At 45.5% G+C, this 17388-nt stretch overlaps 2 protein-coding genes across 2 annotated transcripts; both read left to right on the top strand.

The window, feature by feature from the left end:
* The first annotated feature begins 134 nt into the window (after nt 1-134).
* Nucleotides 135-5081, top strand: LOC129715690 (carcinoembryonic antigen-related cell adhesion molecule 6-like). The gene is made up of 3 exons (XM_055665551.1): nt 135-416; nt 2522-2645; nt 4874-5081. Exons 1-3 carry the CDS (start codon nt 173-175, stop codon nt 4878-4880), a joined length of 375 nt encoding a protein of 124 aa, XP_055521526.1. The 5' UTR covers nt 135-172; the 3' UTR covers nt 4881-5081.
* A 5033-nt stretch (nt 5082-10114) lies between these two features.
* On the top strand, nt 10115-17180 carry LOC129715691 (probable G-protein coupled receptor 139). Its single transcript, XM_055665552.1, has 2 exons — nt 10115-10184; nt 16282-17180. Exons 1-2 carry the CDS (start codon nt 10115-10117, stop codon nt 17178-17180), a joined length of 969 nt encoding a protein of 322 aa, XP_055521527.1.
* The last annotated feature ends 208 nt before the right edge of the window (nt 17181-17388 follow it).

Raw genomic sequence — 17388 nt, 5'->3', positions numbered from 1 at the left:
CACCACCCTCTGGCTAAAGAAATTCCTCATCGTCTCCTTCCTGAAGGAACGTCCTTTAATTCTGAGGCTGTGCCCTCTAGTCCTAGACTCTCCCACTAGTGGAAACAATAAACTAAACTGAACTGAACAAAACTAATCTTGTACATTTCTGTTTGCAGATGGGCCGGACAATATGGAAATTGCCCCCCAGAGTCCAGTGACAAGAACGAATGGAGAAGATCTAACGTTGACCTGTTCGGCCCAGTCCGTGCCCAGCCCTGTGTATGAGTGGTTCAATGAGACAGAGAGACTGAGTACAGGTCCAGTATTCACCATTCCCTCAGTAAGCATGGAGCACGCTGGGAAGTACACATGCCATGCCAATAATGCCTGGACTGGCAGAAACATCAGCCTCACTTCAGAAGTCATCATGAATAGTGAGTGAAGCTCTCTCCCTCTCTCCCCCTCTACCCCGTCTCCCTCTGCCCCTCTGCCCCCCCCCTCTGTCCCCCCTCTCTCCCTCTGTCTCCCTCTGTGTCTGTCTCTCCCTCTGTCCCTCTTTATCTCTCTCTGTCTCTCTCTGTCTCTATCTCTACCTATCTCTGTGTCTCTCTCTATGTGTGTATCTCTCTCTGTGTCTGTCTCACTTTCTCTCTGTCTCAGTCTCTGTCTCTGTCTCTCTCTGCCTCTCTCGCTCTCTCTCTGTGGGTCTTTCTCTATGTCTCTCTGTCTCACTCTCTATGTGCGACTTAATTCTGCTATTACGTGAACATAAACACAAGTGTTAACATATGATGAGCGTTCGTCGGCGCTGGAGTTTAGAAGAATGAGAGGGGAGGCATCATTGAAACGTCACCGAATAGTGAAAAGCTTGGATAGAGTGGATGTGGAGAGGATGTTTCCACTAGTGGGAGAGTCTAGGACTAGAGGGCACAGCCTCAGAATTAAAGGACGTTCCTTCAGGAAGGAGACGAGGAGGGGTTTCTTTAGCCAGAGGGTGGTGAATCTGTGGGATTCGTTGCCACAGACGGCGATGGAGGCCACAAGTCAGTGGATATATTTAAGGCAGAGATAGATAGATTATTGATGAGTGCGGGTCCACAGTTTAGAGATACAGCGCGGAAACAGGCCCCTTTGTCCCACCGAGTGATAGAAACATGGCTGAACATCTAAGATCAGAACCCCCTTCCTGCTTTCCCCACATATCCCTTCATTCCTTGACCCATTAGAGCTATAACTCTCTCTTGAAAACATCTGGTGAATCTGTCTCCACTGCCTCCTGTGGCAGAGAATTCCACAGATTTACAACTCTCTGGGTGAAAAAGGGTTTTCCTCATCTCAGACTTAAATGGCCGACCCCTTATTCTTAAACTGTGTGTGACCCCTGGTTCTGGACTCCCCCAACTTGAAGAACATGTTCCTGCCTCTAGGTTACACAAAAAAGCTGGAGAAACTCAGCGGGTGCAGCAGCATCTATGGATCGAAGGAAATAGGCGACGTTTCGGGCCGAAACCCTTCTTCAGACTGATCGGGGGCGGGGGTGGGTGGGGACAAGAAAGGGAAAAGGAGGAGTAGCCAGAAGGCTGGGGGATGGGAGGAGACAGCAGGGGAGCTGAGGAAGGGGAGGAGACAGCAAGGACTAACAAAATTGGGAGAATTCGATGTTCATGCCCCCAGGATGCAGACTCCCCAAACGGAATATGAGGTGCTGTTCCTCCAATTTCCGGTGCTGCTCGCTGTGGCCATGGAGGAGACCCAGGACAGAGAGGTCGGAGGCGGAGTGGGAGGGGGAGTTGAAGTGCTGAGCCACCGGGAGGTCAGCTTGGTTATTGCGGACCGAGCGGAGGTGTTCGGCGAAACGATCGCCCAACCTCCGCTTGGTCTCACCGATATAGATCTGCTGACATCTAGAGCAGCGGACGCAATAGATGAGGTTGGAAGAGATGCAGGTAAACCTCTGTCGCACCTGGAACGATTGCTTGGGTCCTTGAACGGAGTCGAGGGGGGAGGTAAAGGGACAAGTGTTGCATCTCTTGCGGTTGCAAGGGAAAGTGCTCGGGGAGGGGGTGGACCGAGAGGGAAGGGAAGAATTGACAAGGGAGTTATGGAGGGAGCGGTCTTTGCGGAAGGCAGATATGGGGGGAGATGGGAAGATGTGGCGAGTGGTGGGGTCACGTTGGAGGTGGCGAAAATGACGGAGGATTACTTTTTGTATGTGACGGCTGGTGGGGTGAAAGGTGAGGACTAGGGGGACTCGGCCCTTGTTGTGAGTGAGGGGATGGGGAGAGAGAGCAGTGTTGCGGGGTATGGAAGAGACCCTGGTGCAAGCCTCATTTATGGTGGAGGAGGGGAACCCCCTGCCTCTAGCCTGTCCAACCCCTTAATCGTTTATATGTTTCTATAAGGTGTCCTCTCATCCTTCTAAACTCCACAGAGTGTACAAGCCCAGCCGCTCCACATTCTCTCAGCATATGACAGTCCCGCCATCCCGGGAATTAACCTGGTGAATCTAATGCTGTTTCTGTGTTTGCGTTATCTTTAGCCGCTGTTCCAGAGACCAGGTCTGGTCTCACACCTGGCGCCATCGCTGTCATCGTTTTCGGAGTAACTGTTGCCTGTTTGCTCGGCGGAGTCGGCGGTTGGCTGATCGCTAGGAAGACAAGCGGGTAAATGCGTTTGCCAACGATTTATTAGCTTCGACCTTTGAGGAAAGACATTCTTGCCATAGAGGGAATACAGAGAAGGTTCACCAGACTGATTCCTGGGATGTCAGGACTTTCATATGAAGAAAGACTGGATAGACTGGGCTTGTACTCGCTAGAATTTAGAAGATTGAGGGGGGGGGATCTTATAGAAACTTACAAAATTCTTAAACGAATGGTATGTTAGCTTTCATAGCAAAATGATTTGAGTATAGGAGCAGGGAGGTTCTACTGCAGTTGTACAGGGTCTTGGTGAGACCACACCTGGAGTATTGCGTACAGTTTTGTTCTCCAAATCTGAGGAAGGACATTATTGCCATGGAGGGAGTACAGAGAAGGTTCACCAGACTGATTCCTGGGATGGCAGGACTTTCATATGAAGAAAGACTGGATAGACTGAGCTTGTACTCGCTAGAATTTAGAAGATTGAGGGGGGGGGGGGGAGGGGATCTTATAGAAACTTACAAAATTCTTAAACGAATGGTATGTTAGCTTTCATAGCAAAATGATTTGAGTATAGGAGCAGGGAGGTTCTACTGCAGTTGTACAGGGTCTTGGTGAGACCACACCTGGAGTATTGCGTACAGTTTTGTTCTCCAAATCTGAGGAAGGACATTATTGCCATGGAGGGAGTACAGAGAAGGTTCACCAGACTGATTCCTGGGATGTCAGGACTGTCTTATGAAGAAAGACTGGATAGACTTGGAGAGACAGAGAGAGAGAGAGAGAGAGGGGGAGAGGGAGAAATTGCCCTGTAATCCGAGGTAGGCAAAAATGTTGGAGAAACTCAGCGGGTGAGGCGGCATCTATGGAGCGAAGGAACAGGTCGAGAGCCTTTTTCAGACTGTTGTGGAGGTGGGAGAGTGGGGGGTAGAAAGGCAGAGGCGGAGACAGTGGGCTGTGGGGGAGCTGTGGAGGGGAGGGGAAGGAGGGAGAAAGCAGGGACTACCTGAAACTGGAGAAGTCAATGTTCATACCGCTGGGGTGTAAACTACCCAAGCGACATACAAGGTGCTGCCCCTCCAATTTGCGGTGGGACTCACTCTGACCATGGGGGAGGCCCAGGACTGAAAGGTCGGATTGGGAATGGGAGGGGGAGTTGAAGTGCTGAGCCACCGGGAGATCAGGTTGGTTATTGTGAACCAGACGGAGGTGTTGGGCGAAACGATCGCTTGGTCTCACCGATGTAGAGCAGCTGACATCTAGAGCAGCGGATGCAATGCAGATGAGGTTGGAGGAGATGCAGGTGAACCTCTGCCGCACCTGGAAAGACTGATTGGGTCCGTGATTGGAGTTGCCATAGAGGGAGTGCAGAGAAGGTTCACCAGACTGATTCCTGGGATGTCAGGACTGTCTTATGAAGAAAGACTGGATAGACTTGGTTTATACTCTCTAGAGTTTAGGAGATTGAGAGGGGATCTTATAGAAACTTACAAAATTCTTAAGGGGTTGGACAGGCTAGATGCAGGAAGATTGTTTCCGATGTTGGGGAAGTCCAGGACAAGGGGTCACAGCTTAAGGATAAGGGGGAAATCCTTTAAAACCGAGATGAGGAGAACTTTTTTCACACAGAGAGTGGTGAATCTGTGGAACTCTCTGCCACAGAGGGTAGTTGAGGCCAGTTCATTGGCTATATTTAAGAGGGAGTTAGATGTGGCCCTTGTGGCCAAGGGGATCAGAGGGTATGGAGAAAAGGCAGGTACGGGATACTGAGTTGGATGATCAGCCATGATCATATTAAATGGCGGTGCAGGCTCGAAGGGCCGAATGGCCTACTCCTGCACCTAATTTCTATGTTTCTGATGAGGCGAGGGGGGGGGGGGGATTCAGATTCAATTTAATTGTCATTGTCAGTGTACAGTACAGAGACAACGAAATGCATTAGACAGGTTGAGCGTTAGGGAGGTTGAGCGACAAGTGTAGCATTTCCTGCGCTTGCAAGGGAAAGTGCCAGGGGAGGGTAGTGTTTGGGTGGGAAGGGACGAATTGACCAGGGAGTTACGGAGGGAGCGGTCTCTGCGGAAAGCCGATAGGGGACGAGCTGGGAAGATGTTGCCAGTGGGTGGGATCCCGTTGGATGTGGCGAAAATGTCGGGGGATTATCTGTTGTATGTGACGGCTGGTTGGGTGGAAGGTGTTTGCCTTGCACCATAGTCTAACCCTCTCCATATTTGTCTGTCCATTTCCAACAGGAACTGAAGTTGGATGAAAGATCGGGTTACAGTGAATTGCGGAGGTAGCCGGGGGAACAGTTTCTCTGTGTGATATACGGTTAGATTTATAATTCTGTTAATTCATAACTCTATTAAATTTTATAAAGCTTATTATGTAAACACATTGTGGTTCTGTTAATTGTCTTTTTAAAAGTGTTTTAAAAACATTTAATTTTTAAATGGCTAATAATAATAATAATAATAATATAATAATAATTAATAATAATAATAATAATAATAATAATAATAATAATAATAAATTTTATTTATGGGCGCTTTTCAAGAGTCTCAAGGACACCTTACAAAAATTTAGCAGGTAGAGGAAAACAATATAACCATATAACCATATAACAATTACAGCACGGAAACAGGCCATCTCGGCCCTACAAGTCCGTGCCGAACAACTTTTTTTTCCCTTAGTCCCACCTGCCTGCACTCATACCATAACCCTCCATTCCCTTCTCATCCATATGCCTATCCAATTTTATTTTAAAATGATACCAATGAACCTGCCTCCACCACTTCCACTGGAAGCTCATTCCACACCGCTACCACTCTCTGAGTAAAGAAGTTCCCCCTCATGTTACCCCTAAACTTCTGTCCCTTAATTCAGAAGTCATGTCCTCTTGTTTGAATCTTCCCTACTCTCAAGGGGAAAAGCTTGCCACATGAACTCTGTCTATCCCTCTATCCCTCTCATCATTTTAAAGACCTCTATCAAGTCCCCCCTTAACCTTCTGCGCTCCAGAGAATAAAGACCTAACTTATTCAATCTTTCTCTGTAACCTAGTTGTTGAAACCCAGGCAACATTCTAGTAAATATTTAGAAGCTAATTTAACTCATACTTTTGCAAACTGTACAAACACTTCCACTGGAAGCTCATTCCACACCGCTACCACTCTCTGAGTAAAGAGGTTCCTCCTCATATTACCCCTAAACTTGTAAAAACATGTAAGGGGAATGAAATAAATAGTAGAGACATGACTAGTACACAAAGTAAAGACAGAATTCAATACAAAACACAATACGAGGCAATTAATGCACAGATGAAAAGGGAAGGGGACGTGGGGCTAAGGATAGGCAGAGGTGAAGAGATGGGTCTTGAGGCGGGACTGGAAGATGGTGAGGGACACGGAATTGCGGATCAGTTGGGGGAGGGAGTTCCAGAGCCTGGGAGCTGCCCTGGAGAAGGCTCTGTCCCCAAAACTGCGGAGGTTGGACTTGTGGATGGAGAGGAGACCGGCTGATGAGCATCTGAGGTACCGTGAGGGTTGGTAGGGGGAGAGGATGTCCGGGAACATTACCATCTGGTTCGGGAATTGCTCTGCCAAGGACAAGAAGGCTCTGCAGAGAGTAGTGCGTTCGGCCGAACGCACTATGGGAACTTCACTCACCCCCCTGCAGGAACTATACAACAGGAGGTGCAACTCCAGAGCAAACAAAATCATGAGAGACCCCTTCCACCCCTGCAACGGACTGTTCCAGCTGCTACGGTCAGGCAAACGCCTCCGTTGCCATGCAGTGAGAACGGAGAGGTTGAGAAGGAGTTTCTTCCCAGAGGCAATTCGGACTGTAAACGCCTATCTCACCAGGGACTAACTCTACAGAACGTTTTTCCTTCTATTATTTATTATGTAAAATAATATGTGTGTTATGATTGTGTTTATAATTTGTTTGGTTGTTTTGTTGTTCCGCGAGCATTGCCACTTTCATTTCACTGCACATCTCGTATGTGTATGTGACAAATAAACTTGACTTGACTTGACTTGGTCAGTGAGATATTGGGGGGTCAGATGGTGGAGGGCTTTGTAGGTGAGGATCAGGATTTTGTAGGTGATCCGGTGGGAGATGGGAAGCCAGTGAAGTTGTTTGAGGACTGGAGTGATGTGATGCCAGGATTTATTGTGTGGGTGATGAGTCGGGCGGCTGCGTTCTGGACCAGTTGGAGTCGGTTGATGTAGGCGGGGCTCATCTGCTGTTTTTGAGTTGATGTTTGTATTAACCTTGCACTCTATAATTCATCTAATCACACTGTTCACAAGTGTGGTATTTGGAAAAATAAAAAATGGCAATATGAAGATTGCGTTTGCTCTGTGTGCCCCTGGATTGTTCCTTAATGTTCCTTAATCATTTATTGTGTCTATGGAATTGCTTTTCACCAATAAAATGTGTCTGGTCTTCCCAACAGCCAGGGAGTGGAATGAGATTTGTCTGTAATGGTGGGGTAATCTAAATGACGGTATCTAAACATCGGGAACAATCTTCCTGCATCTAGCCTGTCCAACCCCTTAAGAATTTTGTAAGTTTCTATAAGATCCCCTCTAGAATTTAGGAGATTGAGAGGGGATTTTATAGAAACTTACAAAATTCTTAAGGGGTTGGACAGGCTAGATGCAGGAAGATTGTTCCCGATGTTAGGGAAGTCCAGGACAAAGGGGTCACAGCTTAAGGATAAGGGGGAAATCCTTTAAAACCGAGATGAGGAGAACTTTTTTTTCACACAGAGAGTGGTGAATCTCTGGAACTCTCTGCCACAGAGGGTAGTTGAGGCCAGTTCATTGGCTATATTTAAGAGGGAGTTAGATGTGGCCCTTGTGGCTAAGGGGATCAGGGGGTATGGAGAGAAGGCAGGTACGGGATACTGAGTTGGATGATCAGCCATGATCATATTAAATGGCGGTGTAGGCTCGAAGGGCCGAATGGCCTCTACTCCAGCACCTGATTTCTATGTTTCTATGTTTTTGACAAAATAACATTAATTTTGAGCAAGATTTACAAATGATGTCTAACATAAGGATGGTTTTATTCAGCGACCATAGAAACATAGAAACATAGACAATAGGTGCAGGAGTAGAGGCCATTCAGATTCAGATTCAATTTTTAATTGTCATTGTCAGTGTACAGTACAGAGACAACGAAATGCATTTAGCATCTCCCTGGAAGAGCGACATAGCAAACGATTTGAATAAATAATAATAAGTGTCCGGGGGGGGGGGGGGGGGGGGGGGTGGTGATTGGCAGTCACCGAGGTACGTTGTTTAGTAGAGTGACAGCCGCCGGGAAGAAGCTGTTCCTCGACCTGCTGGTTCGGCAACGGAGAGACCTGTAGCGCCTCCCGGATGGTAGGAGGGTAAACAGTCCATGGTTGGGGGTGAGAGCAGTCCTTGGCGATGCTGAGCGCCCTCCGCGGACAGCGCTTGCTTTGGACAGACTCAATGGAGGGGAGCGAGGAACCGGTGATGCGTTGGGCAATTTTAACCACCCTCTGCAATGCCTTCAGTTCGGAGACAGAGCAGCCCTTCGAGCCTGCAGATGATTGAGGGGGGATCTTATAGAAACTTACAGACTTCTAGCCAATGAACTGTGTGGCCTCAACTACCTTCTGCGGCAGGGAATTCCACAGATTCACCACTCTTTTCTTATGTACATTGATATAACATTTAACGAACAAATTGAAATATATTATATTCCATCTTACAAGCCCCGACATCGTACGGTTTTAAAATATATTTATTTTCTTACCTACATTGACGTAAAGTTTATTGATTAATTCACACCATGCATATACTGTGAAATAGCATTCATATATACCATTCATAGCAAAAGGATTTGAGTAGGAGCAGGGAGGTTCTACTGCAGTTGTACAGGGTCTTGGTGAGACCACACCTGGAGTATTGCGTACAGTTTTGGCCTCCAAATCTGAGGAAAGACATTCTTGCCAAAGAGGATTCGAGTGTAGGAGCAGGGAGGTTCTACTGCAGTTGTACAGGGTATTGGTGAGACCACACCTGGAGTATTGCGTACAGTTTTGGTCTCCTAATGTGAGGAAAGACATTCTTGCCATAGAGGGAGTGCAGAGAAGGTTCACCAGACTGAATCCTGGGATGTCAGGACTTTCATTTGAAGAAAGACTGGATAGACTCGGCTTGTGCTCGTTAGAATTTAGAAGATTGAGGGGGGATCTTATAGAAACTTACAAAATTCTTAAGGGGTTGGACAGGCAAGATGCAGGAAGATTATTCCCGATGTTGGGGAAGTCCAGAACAAGGGGCCACACACACAGTTTAAGGATAAGAGGGAAGTATTTTAGGACCGAGATGAGAAAAATATGTTTCACACACACAGAGTGGTGAATCTGTGGAATTCTCTGCCACAGAAAGTAGTTGAGGCCACAGTTCATTGGCTATATTTAAGAGGGAGTTAGATGTGGCCCTTGTGGCTAAAGGGATCCGGGGGTATGGAGAGAAGGCAGGTACAGGATACTGAGTTGGATGATCAGCCATGATCATATTGAATGGCGAATGGTGCAGGCTCGAAGGACCGAATGGTCTCTACTCCTGCACCTATTGTCTATGTTTCTATGTTTCTATTAAACATTATATCAATGTGAGTAAGAAAATAAATGTATATATATATATATATATATATATATATATATATATGTGTGTGTGTGTGTGTGTGTGTGTGTGTGTGTGTGTTGTGTGTGTGTGTGTGTGTGTGTGTGTGTGTGTGTGTGTGTGTGTGTGTGTGTGTGTGTGTGTGTGGTGTGTGTGTGTGTGTGTGTGTGTGTGTGTGTGTGTGTGTATATATATATATATATATATATAAATATTTAAAATATATTTATTAGAAGCAAACACAAATTATAAACATAGAAACATAGAAACATAGGCTTGAAGAAAGACTGGATAGACTCGGCTTGTACTCGCTAGAATTTAGAAGATTGAGGGGGCTTATAGAAACTTACAAAATTCTTAAGGGGTTTAGATGCAGGAAATTGTTCCCGATGTTAGTCCAGAACAAGGGGCCAACACACAGTTTAAGGCTTGAGAGAGAGGAGAGGAGAGGAGGAGAGGAGACTAGGCTTGGACTCGCTAGAATTGAGAAGATTGAGGGGGGATCTTATAGAAACTTACAAAATTCTTAAAGGGTTGGACAGGCTAGATGCAGGAAGATTGTTCCCGATGTTGGGGAAATCCAGAACAAGGGATTATTTAACAGCATCGAGCATGCATAGACTATCTTGTGTTGAGTTCTGGTTATGACGTCTGTCAGATTAATGTCATTAGTGTACACATGTGTCTCGAGCGGCACGCAAATGCAAACTGCGGGACCGGCGACGCTAATTACGCTTCCCAGGGGGATATCTTGACGGGTATAATATCTCCTGCAACGATCGCTCTTCAAGACAGAGCAGCTCTCGGCTCCTACAGCGGGACATGCACGATCCACCCAGCGGCGCGGTGTACGCAATCTACTACCCCGTGCTGGCATCGCTCGGGGTCCCAGGTAACATGTCACGCCGCCTGCTGAAATGGACGCCGGGGCTTTGTAGGGACCGGGGGAAGGGGAACGGGTGGGAATTTGGAGTATCTGATCTGGTCGCTCCGTTACTGGACGGACGAGGAAGATATGCAAAACAGGTAAGGATGATATAGGAAGCAAGTCAAATCTCATTTATTTATATATATAGCACATTTAAAAACCAACTCTCGTTGACCAAACCGTTTTACATTTGTTATAAGAATAGTGTAGGGAGTTTCACGGCAGTGTGTTCACGACCCATGACTTGCTATGCTACTGCTAGGAAAGGGTTAGATGCAACGAGCCCTGGGTGTCATGGTACACCAGTCATTAAAAGTAGGCATGCAGGTGCAGCAGGCAGTGAAGAAAGCGAATGGTATGTTAGCATTCATAGCAAAATGATTTGAGTATAAGAGCAGGCAGGTTCTACTGCAGTTGTACAGGGTCTTGGTGAGACCACACCTGGAGTATTTCGTACAGTTTTGGTCTCCTAGTCTGAGGAAATACATTCTTGCCATAGAGGGAGCACAGAGAAGGTTCACCAGACTGATTCCTGGGATGTCAGGACTTTCATTTGAAGAAAGACTGGATAGACTCGGATTGTGCTCGTTAGAATTTAGAAGATTGAGGGGGGATTTTATAGAAACTTACAAAATTCTTAAGGGGTTGGACAGGCTAGATGCAGGAAGACTGTTCCCGATGTTGGGGAAGTCCAGGACAAGGGGTCACATCTTAAGGATAAGGGGGACATCCTTTAAAACCGAGATGAGAAAAACATTTTTTTTCACACACACAGTGGTGAATCAGTGGAATTCTCTGCCACAGAAGGTAGTTGAGGCCACAGTTCATTGGCTATATTTAAGAGGGAGTTAGATGTGGCGCTTGTGGCTAAAGGGATCAGGGGGTATGGAGAGAAGGCAGGTACAGGATACTGAGTTGGATGATCAGCCATGATCGTATTGAATGGCGAATGGTGCAGGCTCGAAGGGCCGAATGGTCTCTACTCCTGCACCTATTGTCTATGTTTCTATGTTTCTATGAAACATTATATCAATGTGAGTAAGAAAATAAATGTATATATATATATATATATATGTGTGTGTGTGTGTGTGTGTGTGTGTGTGTGTGTGTGTGTGTGTGTGTGTGTGTGTGTGTGTGTGTGGTGTGTGTGTGTGTGTGTGTGTGTGTGTGTGTGTGTGTGTGTGTGTGTGTATATATATATATATATATATATATATATATATGTTGTGTGTGTGTGTGTTTATAGATATATATACACAAATATTTAAAATATATTTATTAGAAGCAAACACAAATTATAAACATAGAAACATAGAAACATAGGCTTGAAGAAAGACTGGATAGACTCGGCTTGTACTCGTTAGAATTTAGAGATTGAGGGGGGATCTTATAGAAACTTACAAAATTCTTAAGGGGTTGGACAGGCTAGATGCAGGAATATTGTTCCCGATGTTGGGGAAATCCAGAACAAGGGATTATTTAACAGCATCGAGCATGCATAGACTATCTTGTGTTGAGTTCTGGTTATGACGTCTGTCAGATTAATGTCATTAGTGTACACATAGAAACATAGAAACATAGAAATTAGGTGCAGGAGTAGGCCATTCGGCCCTTCGAGCCTGCACCGCCATTCAATGTGATCATGGCTGATCAACTCAGTATCCCGTACGTGCCTTCTCTCCATACGCCCTGATCCCCTTAGCCACAAGGGCCACATCTAAATCCCTCTTAAATATAGCCAATGAACTGGCCTCAACTACCCTCTGTGGGCAGAGAGTTCCAGAGATTCACCACTCTCTGTGTGAAAAAAGTTCTTCTCATCTCGGTTTTAAAGGATTTCCCCCTTATCCTTAAGCTGTGACCCCTTGTCCTGGACTTCCCCAACATCGGGAACAATCTTCCTGCATCTAGCCTGTCCAACCCCTTAAGGATTTTGTAAGTTTCTATAAGATCCCCTCTCAATCTTCTAAATTCTAGAGAGTATAAACCGAGTCTATCCAGTCTTTCTTCATAAGACAGTCCTGACATCCCAGGAATCAGTCTGGTGAACCGCCACATGTGTCTCGAGCGGCACGCAAATGCAAACTGCGAGACCGGCGCCGCTAATTACGCTTCCCAGGGGGATATCTTGACGGGTATAATATCTCCTGCAAAGATCGCTCTTCAAGACAGAGCAGCTCTCGGCTCCTACAGCGGGACATGCACGATCCGCCCAGCGGCGCGGTGTACGCCGATGTTACCCCGTGCTGGCAAGTCTCGGGGTCCCAGGTAACATGTCACGCCGCCTGCTGAAATGGGCCGGGGCTTTGTAGGGACCGGGGGAGAAAAACACGGGTACTGATTTGGAGTATCTGATCTGGTCGCTCCGTACTGGACGGACGAGGATTGAAATGCAAAAACATTTATTTTTGATATATGGAAGCAAGTCAAAAGATTTAATATATATATAGCACATTTAAAAACCAACTCTCGTTGGACAAACCGTTTTACATGTGTTATAAGAATAGTGTAGGGAGTTTCACGGCAGTGTTGTTACGACATATGACTTGCTATGCTACTGCTAGGAAAGGGTTAGATGCAGCGAGACCTGGGTGTCATAGTACACCAGTCATTAAAAGTAGGCATGCAGGTGCAGCAGGCAGTGAAGAAAGCGAATGGCATGTTAGCATTCATAGCAAAAAGATTTGAGTATAAGAGCAGGCAGGTTCTACTGCAGTTGTACATGGTCTTGGTGAGACCACACCAGGAGTATTTCGTTCAGTTTTGGGCTCCTAATCTGAGGAAAGACATTCTTGCCATAGAGGGAGTACAGAGAAGGTTCACCAGACTGATTCCTGGGATGTCAGGAGTTTCATGTGAAGAAAGACTGGATAGACTCGGATTGTGCTCGTTAGAATTTAGAAGATTGAGGGGGGATTTTATAGAAACTTACAAAATTCTTAAGGGGTTGGACAGGCTAGATGCAGGAAGATTGTTCCCGATGTTGGGGAAGTCCAGAACAAGGGGCCACACACACAGTTTAAGGATAAGAGGGAAGTATTTTAGGACCGAGATGAAAAAAATATGTTTCACACACACAGAGTGGTGAATCTGTGGAATTCTCTGCCACAGAAAGTAGTTGAGGCCACAGTTCATTGTCTATATTAAAGAGGGAGTTTGATGTGGCCCTTGTTGCTAAAGGGATCCGGGGGTATGGAGAGAAGGCAGGTACGGTATACTGAGTTGAATGATCAGCCATGATCATATTGAATGGCGAATGGTGCAGGCTCGAAGGACCGAATGGTCTCTACTCATGCACCTATTGTCTATGTTTCTATGTTTCTATTAAACATTATATCAATGTGAGTAAGAAAATAAATGTATATATATAGATTGTTCCCGATGTTGGGGAAGTCCAGAACAAGGGGCCACATTTTAAGGATAAGGGGGAAGTATTTTAGGACAGAGATGAGAAAAAACATTAAGATACTGAAATTATTACATTTGGCGTAATGGAAGATGGGAATAAATTGAACACATCTCAACATTTATTTTTAACTATGGTTAATAATAGCAAAAAAATTAATACTTAAATTTTGGAAAAATACATCAATAACAACGCTTAAAATGTGGATGGCAAGTATGTTGGACACCACACATCTTGAGGAAATGCGATTCTTCCTAATGGATAAATCAGACCAATTTATAACGAGTTGGTCTCCATTTGTCGTCTTGTTGGAATCAAGTCGTGCAACACAATTGTAAAAAATAACTGGACGAGGGTTGGTCAAGATTATAAACAATGAACTCCTTACTTTTTTTAAAATATTTTATTCTCTTTTTTCTATTTTCATTTTCTCAACTCTCTTCACTCATTCATCTTTTTTCTTTTTCTTCGCACACTATATATCTAACTTCATTTTCTTATTCTAATCTTTCTTTAATATAATAATAATAATAATAATAATAATAATAATAATAATAATAATAATAAGAATAATAATAATAATAATAAAAATAATAATAATAATAATAATTTTATGTATAGAGCACTTTCAAAAACAAACATAGCTGCAACAAAGTGCTGTACATCACTAATCATTGACAAAAAAGTTAACACACACCAAAAATAACAATCAAAAAAATAGTAGGAAAAGACATGTAAAATAAAGAAACATCAAAAACACCACAAACAGAAGCAAAGCCTCAGGCATGGTCAAAAGCCAAGGAGTACAAATGTGTTTTAACACTGGATTTGAAGATGGACAGTGAGGGGGCCTGTCTGATGTGCAACGGCAGGTTGTTCCAGAGTGCCGGAGCAGCAACAGAGAAGGCTCTATCCCCTCTGAGCCCCCGACTAGACCTCGGTACCTCCAGGAGCAGCTGACCAGCTGACCTGAGGGACCGGGCAGGAGCGCATGGGTGGAGCAGCTCAGAGAGGTAAGGCGGGGCGAGCCCATTCAGAGATTTAAAAACAAATAACAGTATCTTAAAATGAACTGGAAAGTGCACCGGGAGCCAGTGTAGGAGGCCAGCATTGGCGATATGTGCTCCCTCTTTCGAGTCCCAGCAGCATTCTGAAGCAACTGGAGACGAGCCAGTGAAGAACAAGCAAGTCCAAAATAGAACGCGTTACAGTAATCCAGCTTAGATGTAATAAAGGCATGGATTACTGTCTCAAAATGCTGCCGCTCGAGAATGGGCTTCACCTTCGCCAGCTTCCTTAGGTGAAAGAAGCTGGACAGGCAGTGACTAGTGGGGTACCGCAAGGCTCAGTACTGGGACCCCAGCTATTTACAATATATATTAATGATCAGGATGAGGGAATTGAAGGGAATATCTCCAAGTTTGCGGATGACACTAAGCTGGGGGCAGTGTTAGGTGTGAGGAGGATGCTAGGAGACTGCAAGGTGACTTGGATAGGCTGGGTGAGTGGGCAAATGTTTGGCAGATACAGTATAATGTGGATAAATGTGAGGTTATCCATTTTGGTGGCAAAAACGGGAAAGCAGACTATTATCTAAATGGTGGCCGATTGGGAAAGGGGGAGATGCAGCGAGACCTGGGTGCCATGGTACACCAGTCATTGAAGGTAGGCATGCAGGTGCAGCAGACAGTAAAGAAAGCGAATGGTATGTTGGCTTTCATAGCAAGAGGATTTGAGTATAGGAGCAGAGAGGTTCTACTGCAGTTGTACAGGGTCTTGGTGAGACCACACCTGGAGTATTGCGTACAGTTTTGGTCTCCAAATCTGAGGAAGGACATTATTGCCATAGAGGGAGTGCAGAGAAGATTCACCAGACTGATTCCTGGGATGTCAGGGCTGTCTTATGATGAAAGACTGGATAGACTTGGTTTATACTCTCTAGAATTTAGGAGATTGAGAGGGGCTCTTATAGAAACTTACAAAATTCTTAAGGGGTTGGACAGGCTAGATGCAGGAAGATTGTTCCCGATGTTTGGGGAAGTCCAGGACAAGGGGTCACAGCTTAAGGATAAGGGGGAAATCCTTTAAAACCGAGATGAGGATAACTTTTTTCACACAGAGAGTGGTGAATCTCTGGAACTCTCTGCCACAGAGGGTAGTCGAGACCAGTTCATTGGCTATATTTAAGAGGGAGTTAGATGTGGCCCTTGTGGCCAAGGGGGTCAGAGGGTATGGAGAGAAGGCAGGTACGGGATACTGAGTTGGATTATCAGCCATGATCATATTGAATGGCGGTGCAGGCTCGAAGGGCCGAATGGCCTACTCCTGCACCTAATTTTCTATGTTTCTATGTTTAACCACCGCGCCTATTTGGCGATCTAATTTAAAGTCACTGTCCATCCTAAAACCCAGGTTCACAACTGTTGGCTTCACGTACATTGACAATGGGCCTAAATCAACAAATATAAAAAAATAAGCTGCCCATAAAATGTATTATGATGATATATATTAGGCACTTTGGTGCCATATGATTTTATTAATTTAGAATAAATAAAAGTAAAACACAAAAAAGTGGTTAACGATTGTGCCTCTACTCCTGCACCTATTGTCTATGTTTCTATGTTTCTATGTTAACGATTCTACATTTGCCAACAGTTAACATTGTCGCCATGGTGATCCTGTCGCGGGGGAGGTGCGGTCTATCCAGGTGTGTGACTGTCTACCTGGTTGCCATGGCGGCGGCGGATCTGATGGTTCTCATCACCGCCGTCATTCTCCACCGCATCGTCGGCATTTACTTCCCCGGGAGTTACCTGTCGCTCACCTGGATCTGCCGCATCAAGAACCCCGTCGCTTTTGCATCCAGAGACTCCTCCGTCTGGCTCACCGTGGCATTCACCTTCGATCGCTTCGTGGCCATTTGCTGTCAGAATTTTAAACGCAGGTACTGCACCAGAAAAACGGCGGCGACCGTCGTCGGCGCGATTGTGGCTTTGTTCTGTTGCAAAGATGTCCCCTGGTATTTCATTTACCAACCGCTCTACATCGCGGACAATCTTCCTTGGTATTGCCGGATAATTCCAAGCTTTTATACCTCGCCGTGGTGGTACGCTTTCTCATATTTGGACCGCATCTCCACGCCCCTGCTGCCAGTCGCGATTGTATTGTTACTGAATATCCTGACCGTAAAACGCATCGTCACCGCCAGCAGAGTCCGGAAGTCATTGCGTGATGACGCTCTCCCCGGGAAAGGTCCTGACCCCGAGATGGAGAGCCGCAGGAAGTCGATCATTTTACTATTCAGCATTTCCGGCAACTTCATCTTACTGTGGATGACGTACATTGTGCATTATTTGTATGTTCGGATCACGAGAACTCATACTTACTCTGGATACAACGACCCGGTGTTTATTCTCGAGGAAGCGGGGAATATGCTTCTGCTGCTCCGTTGCTGCAGCGATACATTTCTTTATACAGTAACCCAGAGGAAATTCAGAGATGAGCTGAAGACAATGATAACTTACCCTTACCGTCAGGTTGCGATGTGTGTTTAGTTGAGTTGAGTTGGGATGAGTTGAGTTGGGGTGAGTTGGGTAGAGTTGGGTTTGGGTTGAGTTGAGTTCAATTGAGTTGGGTTGAATTTTGAGTTGAGTTGTGTTGAGTTGAGGCGAGTTGGGTTGCGTTGAGTTGGGTTGAGTTGTGTTGAGTTGAGTTGGGTTGGGTTGAGGCGAGTTGGGTTGGGATGAGTTGAGTTGAGTTGTG

The sequence above is a fragment of the Leucoraja erinacea genome, unplaced genomic scaffold (assembly GCF_028641065.1).
Source record: "Leucoraja erinacea ecotype New England unplaced genomic scaffold, Leri_hhj_1 Leri_1324S, whole genome shotgun sequence".
NCBI lineage: Eukaryota > Metazoa > Chordata > Chondrichthyes > Rajiformes > Rajidae > Leucoraja > Leucoraja erinaceus.
Note: the sequence above shows the minus strand (reverse complement) of the source record. Positions and strands in the feature narration are given on the sequence as shown.

Bases quoted from the DNA above. Each gene is read 5' to 3' on its own strand.
- LOC129715690 (XM_055665551.1), top strand. From the start codon at position 173: ATGGAAATTGCCCCCCAGAGTCCAGTGACAAGAACGAATGGAGAAGAT. The intron at 417-2,521 runs GTGAGTGAAGCT...CGTTATCTTTAG, and splicing joins TTCAGAAGTCATCATGAATA to CCGCTGTTCCAGAGACCAGG.
- LOC129715691 (XM_055665552.1), top strand. From the start codon at position 10,115: ATGCACGATCCACCCAGCGGCGCGGTGTACGCAATCTACTACCCCGTG. The intron at 10,185-16,281 runs GTAACATGTCAC...ATTTGCCAACAG, and splicing joins GGCATCGCTCGGGGTCCCAG to TTAACATTGTCGCCATGGTG.